The sequence below is a fragment of the Bufo bufo genome, chromosome 9 (genome assembly GCF_905171765.1).
Source record: "Bufo bufo chromosome 9, aBufBuf1.1, whole genome shotgun sequence".
Lineage (NCBI taxonomy): Eukaryota > Metazoa > Chordata > Amphibia > Anura > Bufonidae > Bufo > Bufo bufo.
The window spans coordinates 173,078,374-173,092,558 of NC_053397.1; the positions used below are offsets into that span (position 1 = coordinate 173,078,374).

The 14,185-nt window shown below is 41.7% G+C and overlaps 1 protein-coding gene across 1 annotated transcript in view; it reads left to right on the forward strand.

Annotated features, from left to right (window-relative positions):
• Positions 1-14,185, forward strand: part of STAB1 (stabilin 1) — a 382,691-nt gene that overhangs the window by 218,846 nt on the left and 149,660 nt on the right. The window contains exon 45 of the mRNA XM_040408846.1: positions 3,845-3,964. Within this exon, the coding sequence (XP_040264780.1) occupies positions 3,845-3,964 (120 nt within the window). The remainder of the gene's footprint in view (positions 1-3,844; positions 3,965-14,185) is intronic.

Below are 14,185 nucleotides of genomic sequence, written 5' to 3' on the forward strand. Positions count from 1 at the left end.
TGGATGTTGGGTTCAGAGACCTGTTTAGCTTTTGACATCCCCCTGGCCCCGTATTTATTGATATTATCGTTAAACGATGATATAGCCGATCCAAGGGCCTGTTTTATAGACTTGTCAACTAACTCTTTAAAGGGTTTCTATCACTTCGTTTCACCTATTTAGCTTTCAGACACTAGCGATCCGCTAGTGTCTGCTCTATCTAACCATCCTAATATAAGAGCTTATTGTCCTGCCGTTTAGCTAAAAAAATAACTTATATAGATATGCAAATGAGCCTCTAGGTGCTATGGGGGCGTTATTAGCACCTAGAGGCTCCGTCTACCTTAACAAACTGCTGCCGCCCAGCGCGTCCCTCCAGCCCGCCCATCTCCTCCGGAATGCGATGCTCCTCGTATTCGGCGCATGCGCAGTGAATGTCTGATCGCTTCCCTGCTCAGACATCTCCACTGCGCCTGCGCCGATGACGTCATAGTGCTCCGAGGAACAGGCGCAGTGGAGATGTCTGAGCAGGGAAGCGATCAGACATTTACTGCGCATGCGCCGAATACGAGGAGCATCGCATTCCGGAGGAGATGGGCGGGCTGGAGGGACGCGCTGGGCGGCGGCAGTTTGTTAAGGTAGACGGAGCCTCTAGGTGCTAATGACGCCCCCATAGCACCTAGAGGCTCATTTGCATATCTATATAAGTTATTTTTTTAGCTAAACGGCAGGACAATAAGCTCTTATATTAGGATGGTTAGATAAAGCAGACACTAGCGGATCGCTAGTGTCTGAAAGCTAAATAGGTGAAACGAAGTGATAGAAACCCTTTAATAGCGTTAGCTGAAATTCCTTCAAATGCAGGTGTATATATTTCCCGCTCCATCCTCGTTTCCACACCCTCATCAGACATGTTCTGAAGTGGTGTATATATATAGTGTTAATTATATATACTGTATTAATGAGGTAAATTATATGTATTATAAGTATATAATGAATATTTTTTATATATATGAGGTAAATAATTAAGAGTTAAAAATCAACCCTTATGTTGTATTTAACACTAAATAGCAGTTATAGTGGCAGGCTAGGATAGGATAGGGCTAGATCGTTATGTTTCTCCTGTCAGAATGTTCGGCGTCTGACAGGAGAGAAAGAGGAGTACAATTATACATACAGTACAGACCAAAAGTTTGGACACACCTTCTCATTCAAAGAGTTTTCTTTATTTTCATGACTATGAAAATTGTAGATTCACACTGAAGGCATCAAAACTATGAATTAACACATGTGGAATTATATACATAACAAACAAGTGTGAAACAACAAAAAATATGTCATATTCTAGGTTCTTCAAAGTAGCCACCTTTTGCTTTGATTACTGCTTTGCACACTCTTGGCATTCTCTTGATGAGCTCCAAGAGGTAGTCCCCTGAAATGGTTTTCACTTCACAGGTGTGCCCTGTCAGGTTTAATAAGTGGAATTTCTTGCCTTATAAATGGGGTTGGGACCATCAGTTGCGTTGAGGAGAAGTCAGGTGGATACACAGCTGATAGTCCTACTGAATAGACTGTTAGAATTTGTATTATGGCAAGAAAAAAGCAGCTAAGTAAAGAAAAACGAGTGGCCATCATTACTTTAAGAAATGAAGGTCAGTCAGTCAGCTGAAAAATTGGGAAAACTTTAAAAGTAAGGGCTATTTGACCATGAAGGAGAGTGATGGGGTGCTGCGCCAGATGACCTGGCCTCCACAGTCACCGGACCTGAACCCAATCGAGATGGTTTGGGGTGAGCTGGACCGCAGAGTGAAGGCAAAAGGGCCAACAAGTGCTAAGCATCTATGAGAACTCCTTCAAGACTGTTGGAAGACCATTTCAGGTGACTACCTCTTGAAAATCATCAAGAGAATGCCAAGAGTGTGCAAAGCAGTAATCAAAGCAAAAGGTGGCTACTTTGAAGAACCTAGAATATGACATATTTTCATTTGTTTCACACTTGTTTGTTATGTATATAATTCCACATGTGTTAATTCATAGTTTTGATGCCTTCATAGTCATGAAAATAAAGAAAACTCTTTGAATGAGAAGGTGTGTCCAAACTTTTGGTCTGTACTGTATATGAGAGGACACAGTTTGGTACTTATCTTACTTCTGATGATCAATAAAGAAAGAGGTGGAGCTACGCAGCACAGAAGTTTATATAGACTAAGGATCTAACCGTGATTGGATGCCTCAGCTCCTCATTTGAATATCTGTTGCTATGCAGAATCTGATATGTACACATGCATTTTTTTTTCTCTTTTAAAGTGTCCTATTATATTTGTATATTAATATTGCTATTTGAGCATTAAAGAAGGTTAATACAATGATACCAGCCTCCCGTCTGCCATAAAATCTGGATTTTTTTTTTTATACATGCTGAGAAAGATCTGCTTTTGTTATTTGGATTAACCCTTCTGGCACCTAATAAATGTGAGTTCCTTTGCATTAAGAAGTGTGTCGCAAAATAGCTTTTTATTACAAACAAGATAAACTGCCAGAGAGTTCTACCCAAGGAAGAGCTTGCAACATTGAAAGAAAACATTTGGCCTCATGCACACGACGATATCCGTACTGCAGTCCTCAAACCACGGATCCACCGTCCTTGTGCATTCTGCAATTTTCTCACTCCTATCAATAGATAAATGCCTATTTGAAATAGGAATACAGAGAGGGGCAAGGCTGTCAGCAATCAACACCGACAGTAAGTATGCAGGGTGGAATGTGGTGATGTTGGAGGTACAAAAATCACTAAAATTCCCAAGTCCTTGCACTTGTATTCAGTACAATAACTTCTTATTTATTCCAAACATTTAGCATACATACGCAGCGATTTTTGCAGGACGCGTTTTGGCCTGCTTGCAGCCTTTCTCGATCACACTTTGAGAAAGGCTGTGGATGGAATTAAAAAAATAATAATAAAATGCGTCCTGCAAAAATTATATATGCCCTGAATAATCAAGAAGTTATTGCACCAATGACATGAGAAAATTGATGAAGTGCTTCTGGTGTTATAGGTTATATTGTATGGTTTGAAATCTCTGCCGGTTTAACATTTAAAGCATGACTATTATGCTGCAAACGTGTCATGGATTCTCAACAAAATCTGCAATGGGAAACAGAAAAGTAATATTTCGTATGAAGAGTTTAAGGGGTTGTCTTACTTCAGCAAATGACATTTATTGTGTAGACAAAATGAAAAAAGGCACTTACTGGTGTATTGTTATTGACCATATTGCCTCCCTTGCTGGCTTGATTTCATTTTTCCATCACAGTATATACTGCTCATATCCAGGGGTTAAAACCACCACTGCAGCGCAGATACAAGGTTACCAGAATATGTACTTATGCGCACTCCAACGGTCCCGGACCTACAAAGAGGACAGCGCTTTTTGCTATAGTGTGCAAGCACGACCACCACTGCTGGATTGTGGAGGGTGGTCGTAACCCTTGGAAACAAGCAATGTATAATGTTATAGAAAAATGAATCAAGCCACCAAAAGAAGCAATATGGACAATCACAATACATTAGTAAGTGTCTTCTATTAACCTTGTCTACATGATAAATGCCATTTCGGGAAGTGAGACAACCCCTTTAATGAATAGATTTGTAAGCAAGCAGAATTAAAAATAAATGACAAGTTATTTTTTTCTTTTTGGAAACACTGTCATCTCCGTATATTTTTATCAAGATGTAACTTGCCAGATTTGTTGAGCAAAATAGGTTTATACATTTACACATTATTTTTTGTTTTTGTTTTACAGCACTACCATCTAAAATGTTCTCTACCAGACATTTTTTCACTGTTTTATTTCTTCTTTACAGAATAATGGAGGATGTAGCCCACATGCATTATGCAGACATTATGGCCTATCGAGACGCTTCTGCTATTGTAACACGGGATTCTTTGGGGATGGCATAATCTGCGAAGGAAAAATTATGCAGGTTCTGTACCCAAATTTATCTGTGTAGTTGTGGGCCAGATTTTACCTGCCTTTTTGTTCATCGTAATCTTTTATGGCATATTGATAGGACATTTCAGATCAGTGAGGGTCTGACAGCTGAGACGCTCATGGAACCTGATGAGATACACCCAAAATTATTAAAAGAGCTTAGTGGTGAGCTGGCAAAACCGTTAACAGATTTATTTAACCAATCATTAGTAACAGGAGTCGTCCCGGAAGATTGGAAATTGGCAAATGTCGTGCCCATTCACAAGAAAGGTAGTAGGGAGGAATCGAGCAACTATAGACCAGTGAGTCTGACATCAATAGTAGGCAAATTAATGGAAACCCTATTAAAGGATAGGATTGTGGAACATCTAAAATCCCATGGATTGCAAGATGAAAAACAACATGGGTTTACTTCAGGGAGATCATGTCAAACAAATCTTATAGATTTTTTTGACTGGGTGACTAAAATGATAGATGGCGGAGATGCAGTAGACATCGCATATCTAGATTTTAGTAAGGCTTTTGACACTGTCCCACATAGAAGACTTATCAATAAACTGCAGTCATTGAGCATGGACTCCCATATTGTTGAGTGGATTAGGCAGTGGCTGAGTGACAGACAACAGAGGGTTGTAGTCAATGGAGAACATTCAAAACAAGGTCATGTTACCAGTGGGGTTCCACAGGGATCTGTACTGGGACCAATTTTGTTTAATATCTTCATAAGTGATATTGCAAAAGGCCTCGATGGTAAGGTTTGTCTTTTTGCTGATGACACAAAGATATGTAACAGGGTTGATGTTCCTGGAGGGAAACGCCAAATGGAAAAGGATTTAGGAAAACTAGAAGAATGGTCAGAACTCTGGCAAATGAAATTTAATGTGGATAAGTGCAAGATAATGCACCTGGGGCGTAAAAACCCAAGGGCAGAATATAGAATATTTGACACAGTCCTGACCTCAGTATCTGAGGAAAGGGATTTAGGAGTAATTATTTCAGAAGACTTAAAGGTGGGAAGACAATGTAACAGAGCAGCACGAAATGCCAGCAGAATGCTTGGATGTATAGGGAGAGGTATAAGCAGTAGAAAGAGTGAAGTGCTTATGCCGCTGTACAGAACACTGGTGAGACCTCACTTGGAGTATTGTGCTCAGTACTGGAGACCATATCTCCAGAAGGATATAGATACTCTAGAGAGAGTTCAGAGAAGAGCTACTAAACTAGTACATGGATTGCAGGATAAAACTTACCAGGAACTTACCTTCATATAAGATAGGGCCAGGGACTATTCATAGGATTCAGATATATTGGGCAGACTAGATGGGCCAAATGGTTCTTATCTGCCGACACATTCTATGTTTCTATGTTTCTGTGTATGTGAGGACCTCTCTTTCCTGCCATAAGTGGTCGAACATGTCCATGTACAGTTGATAAAACTTACATGATAATACATTTATGGAGTAGTCTAGCCAGTTGCCTGTGTAATCATGCAGCCGAATGTCGCGTCCCCCTTTGTAAGACTGACGGTTTCCCTGAAAGGAAGATGGAATCAGTTTTCACTCCTTCTGTGTTGTCAGTTCTCTCATATACAGCTCTCTATACTGCTGCCTTTACTCATTCCCTGGATCAGGTAACTAGTCACAGGGATTCCAGTCCTACTAGTCTGCTGGGTCTGAATAGAGATAACTTTGCCCAAGCAGTGACCACTGTAACTGGGGGTGCTGTTTTACCTCAGTTACAGTGGAAGAATATGGTATAAAATAATACTAAATACTACAGCCCCCATCTGGTCTTTTCTGACATATAACAGAATATATATTTTTTTATTTTAATATTTTTATTGAATAAAACAAATACAGTTCAGATTTTAATACAAAATCAAAATTCAATATTATCATACTTTTCTTTCCCCATAAACCAACTAATCCCCCCCCCCCAGTGATGCGTCTCAAATCTCACTATAATTCAAAAGGAACAAAAGAAAGCAAAAAGGGAAGAAACAACGACAAAAGGTCAAGATAAATATACCATCGAGGTTCAAAACCTCCAGGCCTCCCATATCTTAAAGAGGACCTTTCATCTGGCAAAAAATTGTGAACTAAGTATCATGATCTGTACAGCGGTGCCCAGGGATCTCACTGCACTTACTATTATCCCTGGGCGCCGCTCCGTTCTCCTGCTATGCCCTCCGGTATGTTTGGTCACTTGGTTATAGTAGGAGGAGACTGCCCTTGTTCTCCTGGGCGTCTCCTTCTCCTAGGCCAGTGGTGGGCAACCTTTTTTGTCAACTGAGCCAAATATCGCCAAAACCACGATTGGAATTTCTTTCGAGAGCCACATTTTTAAAACCTAAAATATTGCATCAACAGTACCAGTGAGGACTATTAGGCTCATGCACACGACCGTGTGCCCGCAAAAAAGTAGCGCATGCTGAAGTGAATGGGTCCATGATGCGGGCTGCACACGGCCTTGTGCAGCCCGCATCAAGGACCCATTCACTTCAATGGGTCCAGGATCCGGGCGCATGCACTACTTTTTTGCGGTGCGGAGGCACAGCCAGAAGCACCACGGAAGCACACTGTAGCACTCATATCCCGGATCCTGGACCCATTGAAGTGAATGGGTCCATGATGCGGGCTGCACACGGCCGTGTGCAGCCCGCATCATGGACCCATTCACTTCAGCATGTGCTACTTTTTTGCGGTGCGGGCAGTCGGATGCGGATCGCGAACCCCATTCAAGTGAATGGGTCTGCGATCCTCATGCAGCTGCCCCATGGTCTGTGTCCGTGCATTGCGGACCGCTATTTGCGGTCCGCAGCACAGGCACGGCGCCCTTACATTCGTGGGCATGAGCCCAGAGTGTGTTTTTACATACTTTTATATGTACTTTCTTTTATTTGGATCTTGATTATTATTTCATTTTATCTTTATCATTTTTTACTTTTCTTAAACTTAATGTAATGTGCATGACGCACTTATGGGGGATATCTGTGGATGACGCACTTATGGGGGATATCTGTGGATGACGCACTTATGGGGGATATCTGTGGATGACGCACTTATGGGGGATATCTGTGGATGACGCACTTATGGGGGATATCTGTGGATGACGCACTTATGGGGGATATCTGTGGATGACGCACTTATGGGGGATATCTGTGGATGATGCACTTATGGGGGATATCTGTGGATGACACATATATAGCATAAGATGCTATATATGTGTCATCCACAGATATCCCCCATAAGTGCCCTCCACAGATATCCCCCATAAGTGCCCTCCACAGATATCCCCCATAAGTGCCCTCCACAGATATCCCCCATAAGTGAGCCATCCACAGATATCCCCCATAAGTGCCTTCCAGTAAGTAATGTATTAGTGGGGGGAAGGAAGGAGGCAGGGACACTTGCGGCGGGGCCGGTGCAGTGCACACACCGGGGGCAGCTCCTACCTTTCTGCTGCAGGACATTTCGCTCCTCCTGAGCGGCGGCCTCTTCACCACTCCACCCCTCCTCACAGTGGGCAGCCGAACTAGAGCCGCGCTGCCCGGCCTTCTGCTGCTGTGCGCAGCGTGACATCTCTCCCTCCGTCATGCGCCTCCTGCCCCGCCTGCCTGCTTCATTCATAAAGTGGAAGGAGCAGACAGACGGGGCAGCAGGCGCATGACGGACAATTTACAAGCAGCTTGAGCGGCGTGATATGGCTGCAAGGCCGCCCACCCGCCAGCCCGAACCAAAGAGCCGCAGTGAAGGATCAAAAGAGCCGCATGTGGCTCGCGAGCCACGGCTTGCCGACCTCTGTCCTAGGCTGTAGCGCTGGCCAATCGCAGCGCAGAGCTCACAGCCTGGGAGAAAAAAAACTCCCAGGCTGTGAGCTCTGCGCTGCGATTGGCCAGCGCTACAGCCTGGGAGAAGAAGACGCCCAGGAGAACAAGGGCAGTCTCCTCCTACTATAACCAAGTCCCCTAAGTCTCCGCCTACTATAACCAAGTGACCGAACATACCGGAGGGCATAGCAGGAGAACGGAGCGGCGCCCAGGGACAATAGTAAGTGCCGCTGTACAGATCGTGACTTAGTTCAGAATTTTTTGCCAGATGAAAGGTCCTCTTTAAACAACTTCTCGTCAGCATTTCTTTGCCTATATAGAATATTCTCATAATTTTTAACCTTGTTAACCAAATTTAGCCAGGTATTTACATCTGGAATATATTGTGAAAACCAGACCCCAGTAACCAAGAATAATATTCTACCTAGAAAAATCTTTTGATATTTATGTCTACTTAACTTAGAAAGATCACTCAATATAAAATATTCTACCTTCAAAGGAATCTGTAACTTCAATTTATGAATAAGAACGTTATTAATAGCATTCCAATATTCTTTTAGTTCTGGGCAACACCAAAGCATATGTAGGTGGTCCGCACCTGGTAGGTAACACCGTGGGCACCTAGAACGATCTCTTAACCCACATTTGCTAAGCCATAGGGGCGTGACATATAATCTATGAAAAATATTAAATTGTACCAAAATGTGATTAAAGTTGTGAGATAATAAACTTAAATTCAAAAATATATTCCCTCATCCCTCCAATTGAATTCTTGGACAATCCACCCCCCCAGGCCCCTTGTCCTGGTGATTGTATTTTAGTAAATCGTGCCTTGAAAAACAATTTATAAATATTTGCAATCTTCAATCTATGCTCTAAATTCTCTATTAACTCATTTAAAAAAACAGAAGTATCTCTAGCAGTGATTTATCCTTCAAACTAGAAAGTGCCGATCACATCTGAAAATATCTAAACAGCAATAGATTATCCACCCTTTGTGATAAATCCAAAAACAACAATATTTCTCTATTCTTCACTACCTGTGTGCCAAAACTGATCCCCAGCTATACCACCTAAAACCTGAATAACAATTACCGTATTTTTCGCCCTATAAGACGCACCTGCCCATAAGACGCGCCTAGGTTTTTGAGCAGGAAAATAAGGAAAAAAAATATTTTGAACCAAAATGTGTGCTTTTGAACTAATAGTGGTCTGTGGGTGACACTATTATGGGAGATCTGTGGATGACATTATTATGGGGGATCTGTGGATGACACTGTTATGGAGGGGATCTGTGGATAACGCACTGTTATGGGGATCTGTGGATGACACTGTTATGGGGGATCTGTGGATTACACTGTTATGGGAATCTGTGGATGACACACTGTTATGGGGGATCTGTGGATGACACACTGTTATGGGGGATCTGTGGATGGCACTTTTATGGGGATCTGTGGATGGCACTGTTATGGGGATCTGTGTATGACACACTGTTATGGGGGATCTGTGGATGGCACTGTTATGGGGATCTGTGGATGACACTATTATGGGGTGGATCTGTGGATGGCAGTGTTATGGGGGGATCTGTGCATGACACTGTTATGGGGGGATCTGTGGATTACACTGTTATGGGGGATCTGTGGATGACACTGTTATGGGGGGATCTGTGGATGACACATATAGCATCTTATGCTAGTGTCATCCACAGATCCCCCCCATAACAGTGTCCCTGTGTAAATAGTGACCCCAATACAGGGGGTGGAGGTTGGCAACTGGTGTAAATCGCGGCGGGGCCTGGTGCAGTCACTGTACTCTATTACACCGGGCCCCGCTCACACCAGTATTCATATGTAAAGTGTGGCAACTCCATATGTAAAGTGTAGGCAAGGTAGCGCAATCCACTATTCACTATGAAACTCCCGTACTAGCAGGCACTGCAGGCTGGCCAGTCACTCACTTCCTTACGCGCATGCTACTCCCACTTTATTAATGAAGCAGGCGGAGCTTGCGCCGTGACGAAGTAATTGACCGGCCGGCCTGCAGTGCCTGCTAGTATCGGAGTTTCATATGGATTGGCCACACTTTACATATGAATACTGGTGTGAGCGGGGCTCAGTGTAATATAGAACAGTGACTGCACTGGGCCCCGCCGTGAGTTACCGGCCTCCAGCCCCTCCTCCGTCCCCACTGATACATCGCAAGCCGCGCTGTGCAGCATCGTGGCTGGCAATGTATCAGTGTTAGCCATTTTCTCCCCACTTTGGCATCTTATGGGGCGAAAAATACGGTATACCACATAGGAGTGCATTGAAGCGATCCTATTACCCCAACCATGATCTAATAGTGGCCCAAGACTTAGATAGTAACTTTGTGGCCTCTCTATAATCCTGCTCCAGATAGATCAATTGTCCAGATTCTAAAAGAGTAAATATATTATTATATGAGGATTTCCTCACCAAAGTCGTAAGCAATGCACTTTTTTGCCATTCACGATACAACCATAGCTGGCAAGCAATAAAATATCCCTTGAAGTAGGGGAGATTCAATCCCCCCTGCTCCAGTGGTTTATACAAATATTCCAATTTAAGCCTTACTCGCTTTCTTCCCCACAATAAATCATTAATGATTCTCGCCATAAGTTTAAAAAAACGTATCCGCTCTAGATAAGAGAAGTCGAAGCCATATCCCCATTTTTGACCTCAGTTTTGTTATCAGTGGGATAAAATTAAGCTGTAAAAAATCTTCATTCTTAGGTGATATAGTCATACCCAGATAATGAAAAGTGTCCGAAACATTTATTTATTTATTTTATGCACTTATATAGCGCTACTATATTCTGCAGCACTTTACAGACATTAGCATCCAACTGTCCTCAATAGGGCTCACAATCTAAGGTCCCTATAAGTATGTCTTTAGAGTTCAACATTTAACTTAGTCAGCAAAACCTCATTAGAGGGTACAAAGTCCAATGGCATAAGAGTGGTTTTTGACCAATTTATATCTAAACCTGAAACCCTGCCGAAAGAATTAACCATTCGGATGAATCTTGCAAGAGTTGTATCTGTATGATCTATAAAAAAATAAAACATCGTCCACGTATAGGGAAATACAATCTTCCGTCCCTAGTGTTCCAAACCCTTTAATTGTATTATCCTGTCTAACGGCCAAAGCCAAAGGCTCTATGTAAATATCAAATAGCAATGGAGATAGTGGGCAACCTTGACGAGTGCCCCTATTCAAATCAAAACTAATGTTAAAATCCCATTAATATTCAGCCTTGCCGAAGGAGATCTATATAATAGTTTAATCATATCAATAAATCTATCTCCAATACCCATCCTAGCCAAAACCTTCCAGAGGAATCTCCACTCCACCCTACCCTGTCAAAGGCCTTAGAGGCGTCTAAAGACAGGACGGAGCGAGAGACCCCCTCCGGGTGACTGAATGTTCGGTGGAGATTAATGGGTACCCTTGTTTGGAATAAAGCCATTCTGGTTTGGATGAATAATAGAAGAAATTACTTTAGAAAGCCTTGTAGCCAGAATTCTTGAGAGAAGCTTCACATCTGTATTTAATAATGATATGGGTCTATATGATCCTAAATCTAAAGGGTCTTTACCTTTTTTCAGAATTAATATTACCGCTTCTGTCATTGATTCTGGTAAATTCCCATCCTCCAACGATTCAGCGAACACCCTCAAAAGCCTAGCTGTTTTTACGATAAAATTCATATGGTAATCCATTTGATCCAGGGGAGGAGTTACCAGAACATGTTTTAATTGCCTTTTCCAATTCCTGCATGGAAAAATCCACCTCAAGCGCTTCCCTTTGAATGTCAGTAATAACTGGGAAAGAGATGGCATCCAAATAGGAATCCATCATTTCATCAGTGATATTACTATCTGCTTTATATAAATCTGAAAAATAATCCAAAAAGGTTCTCTCTATAAGATCCTGTCCATTAACTATTTTACCGTTAGTTAAACGAATATTATCTATATATATTTTTTTTGCTCTTGGTTAGAAATCACGCTGGATAACAATTTCCCAGGATGCCCTGACTCTGTAAAATATTTTTGACCCTGAAAAAATTGCCTCTGTTGAGCCTTTTCCAACAAAGTCAGAATAGGCTTGACTAGCCTTCTGCATAACTTTCCTATTTTCTTCTGTCTTATTCCTATAGAAGGATTGTGTGGCTAATGCCGCTAGTTCTCTTAACTTTTTCTCTTTCTGATGCCATACCCCTTCCTCAGATTAGCAATATTACTAACTAAAATTCTCCTCATTAAGGCCTTAAAAGTATCCCACAATACCAGAATTTTTGCTGAATTATAATTAATATCCCAGAAACGCTCAATCTCCTGTTGTATTGTTTCATGGTTCTCCATTACTGACATTCAATAGGGATTTAATCTAAATGGGGGTCTCGCTATATTCCTATCATGAGCAAGGCAAAGTTCAAGGGACAAAGGCACATGGTCCGAAAGAGACCTTGTCTCATATTACATCCCTTTTACAAGACTCATATCTTTTTTATTCATTAAGGCAAGATATATCCTAGACATAGATTCACCCAAATTACTTATACATGAGTATACTCTTCTCCCGCACTAATTATTTTTATACCATTATCTAGGGCCTGGTGATCTGAAATTAGGTATGTACGGTATGAAACCTTACATCACACAATGGAAAACCCATAGAAAAATCTTTCTTAGGGTAGAATTTTTTTTAAAAAAACATTATTTTAAAAAAATATATAATTTCCACATATTTTATATATTTAAAAAATGATATGCAAAGAAACCTGTATTACTCTAAAAAACTGTAAAAAAATCCTGTTGATAGCCAAACTAATAAAAAATGCATAGTTGTTAAACTGACCTAGAGTGGCATGCAAAAGTTTCGGTATCCCTGGTCAAAATTGCTGTTACTGTAAACAGTTAAGCAAGTTGAAGATAAAATGATCTCTAAAAGGCATAAAGTTAAATATGACACAATCCCTTTGTATTTTATGTAAAAACAATTACTTTGGCAAGTATTACAGGTATTTTCATCCATTCTTCCTTGCAAAAGTCTTTCAGTTCTGTGAGATTCCAGCAGACTCCAGATTCTGCAAAATATTCCTAAAGGTCTTTTGCAGTCAAGAGGGGGTTCTGCGTTTCTAGGGATTTGCCTTTGTATCAATCCTATGAGGAGCTGTCTTTTTTCTTAGTATTCCAGACTTGCTCTTAACCAACACTGTATCACTATTAGGCTACTTTCACACTTGCGTTCAGGGTTCCGCTTGTGAGTTCCGTTTGAAGGCTCTCACAAGCGACCCCGAACGGATCCGTACAGCCCCAATGCATTCTGAGTGGATGCGAATGGCGCCGGCCTGGAGCGGAGGACAGGGGGCATTCCACCCAGGGAGGGCGCTCAGAATGCATCAGTATGGCACCGTTTGGCCTCCGTTCCGCTCAGCAGGCGGACCCCCAAACGCAGCTTGCAGCATTCGGGTGTCCGCCTGGCCATGCGGAGCCAAACGGATTCGTCCAGACTTACAATGTAAGTCAATGGGGACGGATCCGTTTGAAGTTGACACAATATGGTGCAATTTCAAACAGATCCGTCCCCCATTGACTTTCAATGCAAAGTCAGGACGGATCCGTCTGACTAACTTTTAGACTTAGTTTTTTTTCTGAAATATAATGCAGACGGATCCGTTCTGAACGGATACCATCGTTTGCATTATAGGAGCGGATCCGTCTGTGCAGATACCAACACGGATCCGCTCCGAACGCAAGTGTGAAAGTAGCCTAAACTGGCATTTCTAAATTACACTGAGGAAATGGCAAACTGAAACTACCTCAAAAGGCACAAGCTGAAAGTTTTACTATGGCCTTCACAGTCCCATGATTTGAACATAATTGAATATCTGTGGATAGACCTCAAAAGAGCAATGCATGCAATATAGCCCAAAAATCTCACAGAACTGGAAGAATGAATGAAAATTAATAAAAATCCTTCAAACAAGAATTGAACGACTCTTGGCTGTCACAAAGCTGTGATACTTGCCAAAGGGGGTGCTACTAGGTGTTAAGCATGCAGGGTGCCCAAAGTTTTGCTTTGTGCCCTTTTCCCTTTTTCTCATTTTGAAAATGTAAAAGATGAAAATAAAATAAAAATTTGCTTAAAAGACAAAGAGAATGTGTCATCTTTAACTTTATGCCTTTTGAAAATCTTTTCATCTTTAACTTGCTTAACTGTTCACAGTAACGGTAATTTTGACCAGGGGTGCCCAAACACGCAAATTTTTCCAGAGTCCTGAAGATTGAAATTACCCTGGTCCTGAACCAGTTAAACATAATGATATTAAATGAGTTGCCCCAAGGTTTAAAGTGA